This window comes from Cervus canadensis, chromosome 8 (assembly GCF_019320065.1).
Source record: "Cervus canadensis isolate Bull #8, Minnesota chromosome 8, ASM1932006v1, whole genome shotgun sequence".
Classification (NCBI taxonomy): Eukaryota; Metazoa; Chordata; class Mammalia; order Artiodactyla; family Cervidae; genus Cervus; species Cervus canadensis.
Genome location: NC_057393.1, coordinates 54267969 through 54282678, shown reverse-complemented (window position 1 = coordinate 54282678; position 14710 = coordinate 54267969). Strand labels below are relative to the sequence as shown.

The 14710-nt window shown below is 42.6% G+C and overlaps 1 protein-coding gene across 1 annotated transcript in view; it reads right to left on the bottom strand.

Annotated features, from left to right (window-relative positions):
• LOC122446273 (collectin-46-like) overlaps positions 1 to 14710 on the bottom strand; it is a 114261-nt gene that overhangs the window by 17752 nt on the left and 81799 nt on the right. Inside the window, 1 exon segment of the mRNA XM_043476241.1 lies at positions 2341 to 2542. Within this exon segment, the coding sequence (XP_043332176.1) occupies positions 2341 to 2542 (202 nt within the window).

Below are 14710 nucleotides of genomic sequence, written 5' to 3'. Positions count from 1 at the left end.
CATCCCTGCTTCCTCCCAGGCCCTGGGTATCTCTAGGCAGCTGTCTGTCTCTATCAACTATTCTGGATATTTTATATAAATACATACAATATATCACCCTTTGTGTCTGCCGTTTTAAACTAAGAGTGACATTCTTGAGGATCATCCAATTTGTAGCACATCTCAGTACTTCATTCCTTTCTATGGCTGAGAAATGTTCTATAGTATGAATACAAAACATTTTCGTTATACATTCACCATGGATACACATTGATAGACATTTGGGTAGTTTCAATCTTTTGACTTTTGAGTAAAGCATTCATGTGCAAAAAGACAACAAAAGGAATCTGTCAGTTACTACTAACTTATTCATTCACTTATTTGTTCATTTCCTCATTATTTCATTTCTCTGTTCACTGAGAAACTATCTGTGGAACATAGTTTTCTGCCTAGCACTGAGCAGGATGTAAATGTTAGCACCAGGTCCTGATCTGCAAGGAATTTGTCATCAAGTTTTAAACTGTGAGGCACAGATAACAAGTAAATAAATCAGTTTATGCGATGTCCCTCATCCCATCCCAGTACCCCCAACCCATGTAAATACTCAGAGGAAACGGGACTTCAAAGCTGTAGAGGATTCAGAGACCTGGAGAGAGATTACATTTCAGATCTGGAAACCATCCCCAGGGTAAGAAGGGGCAGGCTTGCCAGGGCCAAGAATGTGCAGGTGGTGGGAGACTGGTGTATTTGATGGGTGGTGAGAGCCTCTGAGCTGGACATTGTGTCCTGCTCTTGGTTCCAATCCTCACTAGGCAAGCAATGGGAGCCCGGAGGATGGGCTCCACATCCCAGACCCCCTGGTGCACTGTGCTCAGGCAGAGACACCTGGTCTCTGGCTGAGCCTCTCCTGGGCTCTCCCCTGGCTGGGGAGGGCAGCAGGTACCTTGGAAGCAAGTCACTCCTTAGAAGGGAGCAATAGAGGTTGCCCATCCTTTGCACAAACCATGGAGGCCATGAGACCAGGGAGGTAGAAGAAGGGATACTTTTCAGTTCAGGGCCCCTCGAGAGCTAGAGAGACCTGGCACCTTGAATACCACCCCTCCTGTGAGATCACTTCTAGGAGGCCTTCTCTAGCCCCAGCGCATTCATGTTGGAAGCTACTTTCTCTCTAAAAGACAGACGGATACTTGTCTCTTACTCTACAAACCCTGGGGATGTTACGTATTCTTTTCAGCTTTAATGTTCATTTCTGTCCTCTCCAATCAAAGCACAAACTCCAGAAAGATAAAAGACCTCAGTTGATCCCTCCATAGCCCTGGCCCAGGGCCATGGTGGTCCCTTCGTCCTTGTTGCTGGCTCATAAATTCTCACTTCTTGCCAGTAAAAACCAGATCTTCTCCTGTGGGGCAGTGTTTCCAGAAATTCTCTTAATAATCAGTACATTTGGAAATCGCAGGAGAATTCAGCTGGTTGGGACAGCAGAAGAATAAAACTTGATCTTGAAGACCCAACAAAGAAATGAAGCCTTGGCTCAATTCTTTGTCACTATGTGGTCGATATCATTCCCATCTACAGATGATTAAACAGAAACTTACAACATTGTCATCAGTTCAAAAATATTTAACATTCTGCAGAGGCAACATTTAATAAGAATGAACAACAGTTAAGTTTTGGAGGGTGTGTGCTCAGTAGCATCTGATTCTTTGTGACTCTGTGGATTGTAGCCTGAAGGATTCCTCTGTCCATGAGATTCTCCAGGCAAAAACAGAGTGAGTTGCCATTTCCTATCCAGGGCATCATCCCAATCCTGGGATCAAACCTACGTCTCCTATGTCTCCTACACGTATGTCCTAAGTTGCTTCAGTCGTGTGCAACCCAATGGACCAAAGCCGGCCAGGCTCCTCTGTCCATGGGAACTCCAAGAGAGAATATAGGAGTGGGTTGCTATGTGCTCCTTCAGAGGATCTTCCTGACCCAGGGATCAAACCTGCATTTCTTAAGTCCCCTGCATTGGCAGGCAGATTCTTTTATTACTAGCACCACCTGGGAAGCCCAATGAATTCTGGAGCAGGGAACTTCAAATACCAGTCATTCACTCACTGTACATTCTTGAGGTGGTTAGAGTCCAAAGATCCTAGGGGAGGAATCAGGGCAGGTGGTTATGGAGCTAGTGACTTGGTAAGCGAGTATTTGCCAACCAGTAAAGCCATGTTTTAGGTGGACTAAAAATCTGGGGGAACCTCCTGTCTTGGGAAGACCATCTTCAAGGTTTCCACAGCAGAAGATTCAGAGTTTTGGGGCTGGTTACAATTCCAGCGCCCACCCCTTCCCATCAGGGCAAGCACATGGTCCCAGCTCTACCTGGATCCCCCTTCTCTCCCTGGGGACCTTCTCTCCCATCTTGTCCATCATGACCAGGCAAGCCACCCTCTGGGGGGCTACACACAACCAGGGTACAGGCGTTGGCCATTGTTTTCTGGGAATAGATCTCCATTTCTGCTCCCAGGGATCTCCAGGGCTGTGTGAGCAGAAGCAGCACGGAGGGCGGGAGGAGAAGCATGTCCTAGGCAGAGGAACAGAAAGAGGGGGTGCTCTTGGTCCAAGGATGAGGACTAGGGCTGGCCCTGTTCCTGGAGGTCAGGAGAAGCCCTTCCCCCATCTCCTCTCCCATCCTCTGGGGCCAAGAGTAGCAGGGCTCCAAAAGTAGTTTAGGGAAAGTTAGGATAAGGTATCACTAGGGAGGACATGAGTGAACCAGCTGGACCTCTGAGCCGGTCTGCCAGCAGCATGAATCTACTCTCAGATGCTCTGTGTCATCTTTTTTGCGGCTCTTCACACTTGCCAGGGGGCACTGTGGCCAGGAGGTAGAATTCCTCACTGAGGCCATTGTCACACCAGGAGGGACTCACTGAGGGCCCTCGCGTGGACCCTTCCCTCTCTGGGCCTCTTTATCCCTTTTTATACCAGGAAGTTGGTAGCTTTACCTCTTACAAGGCTGGCTTGTTTCCTCTCACTTGCTCCTCTGGACAGACTAGTACTGGAATCTGCAGTGCTATCTGAAAAAAAAAAAAAAAAGCAAGGTTGATAATGCCTGGTAAGTTCTGTCCTAAGCACAGAATCATGCATGATTGCTTGATTGCCAGATTTGTCATTCCTGGGCTCCAGCAGGAAAGTTCCTGGCACACCTAGAGTCCTGCCCAGACCTCCTTAGAAGACCTGAACAGGGACCTCATGGAAGAGGGGACGTTAGAGATGGGTGCCATCAGGGGGAAGCTGGCTTCAGAGGAGGAAATCCGATGTCCAACAGCGCTTCCAGTCACCATCAGAAAGCGACTCAGGAGCTAAGTGAGATCAGGGTGGGTACAGGATGTGGATTACTCCCAGTGTTGGGCTTTGTTCCTCTCTCCGAGAGAAACTAAAGTTTTGAGCATGGAAAAGAATCATGGGGGTTGCAGAGAGCTGGAAGAAAGCCCAAGGGACCTGTGCAAAGGACCAAGGGTTGCCAAGCAGGCTGATGGGAGTGAAGTGGTTTCCTGGCCAGAGAAGTGTCTCCTTCCAAGAGGATGATGAATTGCATTTACCCTGGGGACTTCCAGACAATGACATCAGAGATCTGATTGGATCCCATACCCAAATCTCCCCCTCTCCCTTTCCTGGAAGCCCATCTCCCACCAAACAAAGGGAGCAGAATGAAGAGCACCCCTTATTGCCTCACTTGTTTCCGCCACCAGCACAGACCCTCCTAGAGTGGAAGATCTACACACACCCTGCCTTCTTCAACACCCACATAGGCAGGGAGATTATCACCAGACATTGGAAAACAAATTAAGAGGCAAGAACAGAGACACTCACAGTTGCTTCCTGTAAGGGTCCAGAACGTCCAGGCAAGTTAGAGTTCCTGGGTGAGAACTGGCTCTTTATACCTTCCCTATAATGTGACCCTCAGCCCCAGGTTCCTGAGAATTCTCCTCAGGAAGTATGGTAATTTCCTTATTTTTGACTCACTCAGTTACACCCCCACCTGAACCCAGGTGTCCAGCTGGCCTCTGGACACCTGCCACTAGTGTTGATAGGACTAAACCCACCCTAGAGATCAAAGCGCACCCTCAGCCCAGGATGTCATGGGTACCCCGCTGCAGCCTTGTAAGTAAAACGGCAGCATCAGGGTCTGTATTTCATGATGTCCAGGGATCCAAGGCCCAGAGAAGACCAGCAAGTTGCACAAAGATCTACAACTCTTGCAAAAGCAGTCTGACTCTGCAGAGTCCAAGAAACAGCACCTGCTGTGCCCACTTCTCTTCCACCTTCATCTCAACATTTCTCCTCAGACACTAGGAAAGAGCTGGGAGCTGCTTGGCCAATCTGAGCAGAAGTGGGGCAGGTGAAGGGCTGCTGAGGCAACAGCCTGTGGGAGACCATGTCTGGGGGAGCTGCCATCTGGTAGGTGTCACTCTTTTGCTTTCTGCTGTAGAACTCTCCACTTGCCTCAAGATGGCTTTCTATGCTCTCTGTTCATCCCCTGCCCAACCCTCTTTCACTCACATGACTATCCAATTCTCTTCATTACAGGGCTTACTGGTAACTGCCTACATACTTGCTGCCCCAGACACTGGTTTCCCTGGTAACTGATGAGCAAACTGACATCAGCTTTCTGTTAGACTGGTGAGTTCCTCCCTCAAGCGGTGAAGATTGCCTCCATGTCCTTCCTCTTCTCTGCTGAACACGGTATGCTGTTGCACTAGGACCCTTCTTTTCTGGACACGTAGATTCCTTATCTAATAAGACATGGACATCTTTGTCCCTGTCTCCTAGCTCTTGCTTTGGTCTCAAGGCTGGACATCAACAAGGATGCACACCTGCAGGGTGCAGCCCAACAACTGGAGAGTCAGCCAGAAGGCTGCAGGTAATCCCTGAGTGCCGAGATGTTGGAGAATGAGGGCAGGGAAGGGAGGGTTGTGGGGATAATCCCGGGGTGTCATTCCCCTAGCATGTGGGTTCCTGTGAGAGAGATCTTTCTCTTCCATTAAGCTGATGACATCCTGCTAACCTCAGAGGCTCTTCCAGTTTAAAAGTAGCAGGCTGGGCTTGTGCTTCACCTGACTGCCTGGGAGGTCTTGTGATACTGGCAAAACATAAGAGCCTTTCTGGTTTTATTGTTTTCTACAAAATACAAATGTACCCCTGACCCACCACCCCTAAACAAGTACAGGCTTTAGGGACACTAACTGGGACAGGCTTGTGAATTGGCCATGGTCGGTTACCCTGAAGGGTTTGTTTCAAACCTGTGGCAATGGTGAAATAAAATGAGTACATTCTCAGCTTCTGGTCCCAGGTGTGGGAGGGGGCAGAGCAGGGATATAGTGTCAAGGAACAAAGCTCTATGCAGCCTATATGCTTTACAACAGGTGAAAGCTGTTACAGCGCGCCTAATCAAGATGCTGAGCAATGCAAGAAAACACCACTTTAGTGGCCATGAAGTTCAGGAATGTGCTGAGAAAAATGCCATACCCTGGTGTTTCCACCTGTCCTACATTGTACTGCTGCTGGGCTGAATAGAAGGATGAGTGGACTAAGTAAGGAAAAGCTGATACAGGAAACCTGCTGTCTCAACCTGTGAACCAAGAGACTAGCTTAGGTCACAGAACCTGTCATTAAATATTCCAGGAGCAGTCACCCCAGGGTCTACCTACATCGTGTTAACCCAGAGCAAACTGTTGAACATCTTCGGAGTTCAACTGTTGACTACCCGAGTATCATTGCCAGCTAACAATCAGGAGAATAACTCACCTTTGCCCTTGCCACAGATCTACCCCCCAGGGGAACATACTGTAAGTGGCCCTGGGACTAAAACTGATATGGAAGTCCCAGGTGTTTTGGGTTTGCAGCCCTGTGGGGATTAGGAATAAGGCACTTAAAAGTTTCATCAGGGCCACCAAAGAAGACTAAGAAATTAACCTAGGGCCCCTACTAGAGAAAGGCACCATTATATTAACCTTGTGTTCTGTTATACCCCCTTCAGTGTTTGACACTGACTGAAATGGACTGAGGTTGGATGGTGTAATGGTACTGCAGTCAGGACAAAAATCGTAGTCAGGGGTGTTATTATGTCAGAATGCTGGGACTGCTTGTATTTTGCTTCATGGTCATGATATTCCCTGCATTGAGACTGTTAGACATCTTACATTTCATGTCTAGTCTAAACGGTAAGGAATCTATTTGCAGGCAGTGCAACAATGGTGACCTCACTCCAGAATGAATCTGATGGTGGGTCTACAGTGATATGCTGTTGTTGTCCTCAGGAATTCCATGAAAAATTGACCTGATAAATGCCTGTCTCCAAAGACTGCCTACTCTTTGGACTCTGAGTATTCACAGCTGTGGTTGTCTGTATTGCATTTGTGGTATCTGACTGAGGTGCACCTTTATACACCTGAGGCCAGGAATACTGTGGAAGAGGGGTGGACCTAGATAGTAAGGGTCATAGGCCATACAGGTTATGCAGGGATGGAGTGCATGGTCATCCCATTCATGATGACTGTTCTCTTGCTCTTTCTACACCTCCCTGCTCGACCAGGCCCTGCTCCACTCACAGGCCTACCCAATCCAACTTTATACAGGCCTTAATTAGTAACCACCTACATGCTGGCTGCTGTCCTAGCTGCAGGTTTCCCTGGTAATAGATAAGCCCAGCTGACATCAATTCCCCCTGTAAATGATAGGGGGACACATTGACACTTCTCCCAGTGCCAAAAATTGCTGCCATTTCCTAGCTGCTGTAAACGTTGGCACATCACTCTAGGATAATCTGTTTCGAACATGTAAGATGGCCTGTCCAATAACCATTGATGTCTTTGTTGCTGTCTCTCCCTCTTGCTTCAGTCTTAAGGCAGGGCATCTACAAGGCATGAAGGCCTGTGAGGTCCAGCCCAACAGCAGTGGGCAGGTTGCTTTGGTTTTGGTCTCTGGGAACTGTCAGGGGAGGTCTGGCACTGGGGCCTTCTGCCAGAGCATTTACAGACCCACTTCTCGTCTGTTCTGGGTGCTGAACTCTTTGCTTCTAAAACCATAACATGGGCAGGAAAAAGGAGAATGGACATTAGAAGAAGTAAGATTCCAGCTTTGTTTCCCCTCTGACCTGTCAGGCAGAGGGCAATGTCTCTGAGGTCAAACTTTGGCAGTTCTTTGTACCTTTCATCTGATCATTGTATACTAGGTGCAAATTCAGAGCAACTGTCCACACCTGGCTAGGAGTGGCTTATCCATTGGTTAGCTAGAATGGAGAGCTCTTCATGTACTATTGCCTTTATTGTTCTTTCATTTCCTTAATGTTGACCTCTTAGTATCTCCCATGTTTTGACTCTTAGGTCAAATAGTAATCTGCCTTCCCTTCACTACCCAGAGTACTCGAGTCCTCAGGTATACAGGCATTCCTTAAAACGTTTCCCCCTCTGCTAAGAGCTGGGATCCAAATGAAATATCACCTTCTGTGGCTCAGATGCCTTTCTTGGTTTAGGCATGGATTGAAATTCGTGCCTTCAGTGCATGTGCCCACTTATATGACTATAAGCTCATCTCTTATGGACAGATGTTCAGACATAAGCAGCCACCAAGTCCAGATGAAAAGCACCTGAGCTAGAATCAACACTCTTCCTTTAGGTTGTATCAGGAGAAGCACTTTTCTGATGAGGTTGAATTTCCTTTCCCTCCATGCAGAACAGAAGAACACAGGGTCTTGCAAGCCAGTTGAAGCAGGATCATAGGTTTTTGGATACAGATGACTGTTTAAGAGACTCTGATATACCCCAAATCACTATCTTCCTATATTTTGGAGAACAACAGTTCTCGTCTAGGTATAATTGTGTCTCAACCCCCAACCAAGGATAAATTCAAAGACCTGAGATGACTAGGTTATCCTGAGGGGTAGGAGAAGGTGTATTTGAGGCCCTACGGCCCTCAAGCACAAGATCCTGGTTACCTCTCTTTCATAATCACTTACTTCAGAACTTACCAGAGAGGTGGTTCAGCATAGGTGTATCTTGGAGATAAGGAATAAAGGAATGAACATGCCCAACCAGCCCAATCCCTCATTATTTTATGGACGTTCCTTCTTGACCATCCATTCAAGTGAGCCTGTACCACTCAACCACTTAAGGCCACATGTATTTCTGGGGGATAAACATTAACTAGTAGGATTTGAGTAAATGATGTGTCATACGCCCCAAAGGAAAGTAAGAGAATCATGTCTTCTTGAGAGTTTAAGAAGGGGTTGGTAGAAAGGTGCAAAGAACCCCCAACAACTGGTGGCCCAGTGGTTAGGATTCCTGGGTTTCACCGTTGTGGCCTGGGTTCAATTCCTGGTCTGGGAACTGAGATCCTATAAGCCACATGGCGCAGCCAAAAAAAGGAAAACAACTCTTCTCCCCAGTGTACCCTCTTTGAAGTCCCTGTAACCCTTAGCTTATTGCTTTGTTTCTTTTTTTTCTTGGCCATGGGGCAAGGTATAAGGGATCTGAGATCCTAACCAAGAATGGAACCCTTATCTCCTGCATTGCAAGCAGAAAGTCTTAACCACTGTGCCACCAGGGAAGTTCCCCCAAAGCTTTTTGGGTACTACCTTCAGTTCAGTTCAGTCGCTCAGTTGTGTCTGACTCTTTACGACCCCATGGACTGCAGCATACCAGGCCTCCCTGTCCATCACCAACTCCCAGAGTCTACTCAAAATCATGCCCACTGAGTTGGTGATGAAATCCAACCATCTCATCCTCTGTCATCCCCTTCTCCTCCCACCTGCAGTCTCCCTCAGCGTCAGGGTCTTTTATAATGAGTCAGTTCTTCATATCAGGTGGCCAAAGTATTGGATTTCAGCTTCAGCATCAATCCTTCCAATGAATATTCAGGACTGATTTCCTTTCGGATGGACTGGTTGGATCTCCTTGCTGTCCAAGGGACTCTCAAGAGCCTTCTCCAAAACCACAGCTCAAAAGCATCAATTCTTCAGCACTCAGCTTTCTTTATGCTCCAACTCTCACATCCATACATGACTACATAAACCATAGCTTTGACTAGGTCAACCTTTGTTGGCAAAGTAATTTCTCTGCTTTTTAATATGCTGTCTAGGTTGGTCATAGGTTTTCTTCCAAGCAGCAAACATCTTTTAATATCATGGCTGCAGTCACCATCTGCAGTGATTCTGGAGCCCCTCAAAATACATTCTGTCACTGTTGCCACTGTTTCCCCCACCTATTTGCCATGAAGTGATGGGACCAGATCTTAGTTTTCTGAATGTTGAAGTTTTAAGCCAACTTTTTCACTGTCCTCTTTCACTTTCATCAAGAAGCTCTTTAGTGCTTCGCTTTCTGCCCTAAGTGTGGTGTCATCTGCATATCTGAGGTTATTGATATTTCTCCCTGCATTCTTGATCCAGCTTGTGCTTCATCCAGTTCAGCATTGCTCATGATGTACTCTGCATGTAAGTTAAATAAGCCGGGTGACAATATACAGCCTTGACAAAATCCTTTCCCAATTTGGAACCAGTCTGTTGTTCCATGTCCAGTTCTAACTGTTTCTTCTTGACCTGCATACAGATTTCTCAGGAGGCAGGTCAGGTGGTCTTGTATTCCCATCTGTTTAAGAATTGGGTACTATAACATTTGTTAAAAACCTGATCTCTAATAAGTTGCTTTACTTTATTTATCAGTAGTCTGAATATGGCTTCCTCTAGATTAACTACTTTCTTTCTAGCTGTCTCTTTGATCACAAGATACATTATTTTTCTTTCTCTTTTTATATGAAGCATTCCATTCATAGTTATTCTTCCAGTCCGTAAGCTGTCCTGTTTCAAAGCCATCTGAAACAGTAGTGCAAAAAAGGAATCCTGGTCGGAAAACTGGCAACATGGGTATTATTTTATCCGGAGTCCACATAGTATATATTATTCATTTTTCTCTAGTGTTGACTATAGTCATCAAGGACAACATCCCATAATCAAATTGACCCTGTGGCTTACATTCTCTACAATGTTCTCATGTGACTTCATTTTCTACTGTGAGATGAATATCCAGTACAGGTCCCTTCCCCACCAGTGAATGCACGGAACCAAATTTTCCTCCACTGGTAGAAGACATAGACAAATTTATTTTTATTTAATCCTTCACATTGTATGATATAACATGCAAAAATTGTTTAGCAAAATACTTGCTATAAAATATTGATTCAAAATTGCTAGCCCAGATTACCTTGATCCTGAGAGATAATGAAAGAGAAATTCAAACATACTTGGATTCTAGTTTCTGGAATGCAAAAATTTCCTTTTTTTAAAATTGATATATACTTGACGTATAGCATTGTGTATATCTCAGATGTACAACATATTAACTTGATATATTTATATATTATAATATGATTGCCATTGTAGTGACAATTAGCATCTCAGCATAAAACCTAGTTATACTTTATTTTTAGTAGATTGAGTATTAGGTTCTAGTCTCTTAGTTATGTTACAATAGGATATTGTCCATATTCACTAGGTATTTGATCTCTAGGACATATTTACTACCTGTTGCAAGTTTGTACACTTAAAAAACATATTCTAACCCTTCTCCCTGTCATCCCCTAGTAACCATTTACTCTGTTTTTATGAATTTGTTCTTTTCTAATTCCATGTATGAGTGATACCTTAGAGTATTTGTCTTTCTCGGTCAGACTTATTTCAGTTAGCCTAATGTCCTCAAGATCAATCCATGTTATTGCAAATGGCCGGATATACTTCTTTCTCATGGCTGAATAACATTCCATTGCACATATGTGTATACCTCATCTTTTTATTGATTCATTTGTTGTTGGGGTCCTAGTTTGTTTCTATATCTGAGCTATTAAGAAAAATGCAGTAAAACACGTGAGATTGCATATATCTCTTTGAAAATCTGTTTTTAATTCCTTTTGGTGTATACCCAGAAATGGAATCACTAGATCATATGGTAGATCTCTCTCTCTCTTTTTTCTTTTTTTTTTGAGGATCCTGCATATTGATTTCCATAGTAGCTGAACTGACTTGCATTCCCACAAATAACGTACACAACAAGTTCACTTTTCTTTTAAACTTTTCCAAAACTTACCGTCCCTTGTCTTCTTGATGATAGTCATTCTTAAAGGTGTGAGGTGATAGCTTATTGTGGTTTTGATGTACATTTTTCTGGTTAAGTACCTGAACATCTCTTCACATACATGTTAACCATTTGCATGGTTTCTTTGGGAAAATGTCTTTCTTCCATTTATCTATTTTAAAATCAGATCGTTTTTGAGTTGTATGAATTCTTCACATGTTTTGGATGTTAACCACTATACATGGTTTGCAAAAATTTTCTCCCATCCTGTGGATTGCTTTTCATTTAACTGCTTTCTTTGCTGTGCAGAGGCTTTTAAATTTGATATAGTCACATAAGTGGTGTGTGTGTTTTTTTTTTTTTTCTTTCCCTTTGTTGTTTGTGCTTTTGGTATCTAAAATATCATTACCAAGGATAATGTTGAGGAATTTCTACCCTCTGTTTTCTTCCAAGAGTTTTATGGTATCAGGTCTAATGTCCATGACTGACGTCAAGTTAACTTTGTGTGTGTGTGTTATAAGACAGTGGTCCAATATCATTGTCTTTCATGTGTTGATCTAATTTTCTCAACACCACTGATTGAAGAGACCATCCTTTTTCCACGGGGTGTTCTTGGATTCCTTTTAAAGTATTTTGACCATATTTGGACGATTTAATCTGGGTTCCTTGTTCTGCTCTACTGGTCTATATGTCTGTTTTTATTCTAGAACCATACTGTTATTATTACTATAGCTTTGTGTAGTGTATTTTGTAATGAGGAGGTGTGATATTTTCAACTTAGTTCTTTTTTAGGATTGCTTTGGCTCTTCAGGATCCTTTGTGGTTCCATACAAATTTTGGGATTTTTTTTTTCTCTTTCTGTGAAGAATGCCTTTAGAATTTTGATAGGGATAGAATTGAATCTGTAGATGATGAGCCATAGCTATGAATAGATTATCTATCTCTAAATCTATGACATCTCTAAATCTATGGCATCACCAACTCAATGGACATGAGTTTGAGTAAACTCCAGGAGTTGGTGATGGACAGGGAGGCCTGGCGTGCTGCAGTCCATGGGGTTGCAGAGTTGGACACGACTGAGCGACTGAACAGACTGACTGAAATCTATGACAATTTTAACAATATTAATTCTTTCAATCCATGAACATCAAATATCTTTCCTTTTGGTTTTTCCTTGGATTTCTTTCAACAAAATTGTGTACTTTTTATTGAACTGATATTTCATTTAATTGTTTACAATTTTTTCTAGGCATTTTATTGTTTTAAGCTATTAAAATGGGTTAGTTTCCTTTATTTCTTTTCAGGTATTTCTTTATTATAGAAGTGATTTCTGTATATTGATTTCTTGAAATCTTTCAATTGTACAGACTTTTTTATTTCCAACAGTTTTGGGTTGTCTTTGGGATTTTCTGTATGTAATATTATACCATCTGCAAATGGTGGCAATTTACTTCTTTTTGATTTGGATGCCTTTCATTTCTTTTTCTTGTCTAATTGCTCTCACTAAGACTTCCAGTACTATATTGAAAAACAATGATGAGAGTGGGTATCCTCATCTTGACAATGATCTTAGAGAAAAATCTTATACTTTTTCACCATTGAGTGGAATGTTAGCTGTGGGTTTGTTGTATGTGGCCTTTGTTATTTTGAGATGTACTTTTTCTGTACACAGTAAGTTGAGGAATTTTTTCATGAAAGGGTGTTGTATTCTGGCAAATACTTCACCAGCATCTATTGAGGAGATCAGGATTCCTTGGTGGCTCAAATGGTTAAGAATCTGCCTGCGGTGCAGGAGACCTGGGTTCAATCCCTGGGTTGGGAAGATACCCTGGAGAAGGTAACGGCAACCCACTCAAGTATTCTTACCTGGAAAATTCCATGGACAGAGGAGTCTGGTGTACTACAGTTCATGGGATCCCAAAGGGGAGGACACAACTGAGCTACTAAGTTGCCCATTGAGGTGATCACATAACTTTTATCTTTCATTGTATTAATGTAAAGTATCACATTTATTGATTTGCATATGTTGAACCATCCTTGCATCCCAAGGATAAATCCATTGGTCATTATGTGTAACCTTTTTAATGTGTTCTTAAACTTGGCTTGCTATTATTCTTTGCATCTGTATTCATTGGGGATCTATAGTTTTCTTTCCTTGTACTGTCTTTGTACTCTGGCTTTAGTATCTGGCTAAGGCTAGCCTTGTAGAATGAGTTTGGAGGTATTCCCTTCTCTTCAATTGTTTGGAAGTGTTTAAGAAGAATTGGCATTACTTCTTTCGATGTTTGGTAGAATTCACCAGTGAAGCCATTCGGTTCTGGGGTTTTCTGTGTTGGGCTTCTTAAAATTACTATTTAAAATATATATATATATATTTTTTTTACTTTTTCTTGGTCTATTTAAAATTTCTATTTCTTCCTGATTCAGTGTTGGTAGGTTTTGTGTTTCTAGGGACTCACTCATTCCTTCTAGGTTATCTAAACTGTTGGCATATAATTGTTTATATCCTCTTATGATCCTAAGTATTTCTAGAGTATAAAGTTGTGATGTCTTCTCTTTCATTTATAATTTAATTTCTTTGTGTTTTTATGTTAGCTAAAAGTTTGTCAATTATTTAAAATACTTTGAAAAGCCAGTTCTTTGTTCCACTGACCTTTTGCATTATTGTCCTGGCCTTTGTTTCATTTACTTCTTCTTTGATCTTTATTATTTCCTTCCTTCTTCGAACTTTGAGCTTCATTTGTCCTTTTTCTAGTTCCTTGAGGTGTAAAGTTAGGTTGTTTATTTGAGATCTTCTAATTTCTTAATATTTTCAGTTATCTTTAAAACTTCCTTCACAACTAATTTTGCAACACTCCCTAGGATTCAATATGTCTGCTTCCATTTTCTTTTGTTTGGAGATAATTTTTTATGTCTTCTCTGTTTAGTTTCTACAGATTTGTAGGTTATCCAGCTTTCCTTTGTTGTTGATTTCTAGTTTCAAACCACTGTGATCAGGAAAGATAGTTGGTATCATTTCAATGTTCTTAAGTTTGCTAAGATTTGATTTGTGTCCTATCATATCAACCCGGGAGAATGTTCCAAGTATAATAAAAAGACTTTATTTTGGTACCATTGGATGGAATGTTCTATATATGTCATGTGCACTTAGCCTAAACTGAGGTTCAATTCCAATGCTTTCCTGGCAATTTTCTGTCTGTGTGATCTATTCATTCCTGACAGTGGAGGACAGAAACACCCAAATATTGTGTTTTTTCATTTTGTTTTGGCCATGCCACCCAGTTTGTAGTTCCTTTTAAACCCACCCAGGGACTAAACCCATGCCCCCTGCAATGGAAGCACAAGTCCTTACCAGTAGACTGCCAAGGAATTCCCCCTCCTACTTTTGCTATATTGTTGTCTAGTTCTTCCTTCTTTTTCATTCAGCCAGCTAATTCTTTGCCTTTTGGTTGATGAATTGAATCCATTTATATTTAGAGTGATTTTGACACATGAAGACTATTTCCATTTTATTGTTTATCTTCTGATTGGTTAATAATATCTCTTATTTCTTTTCCCTTCTGTCTGCCTACATTTACACATTGCTGGTTTCCCATGGAAATATTCTCTGCTCCCTGTGTTTTATGAAT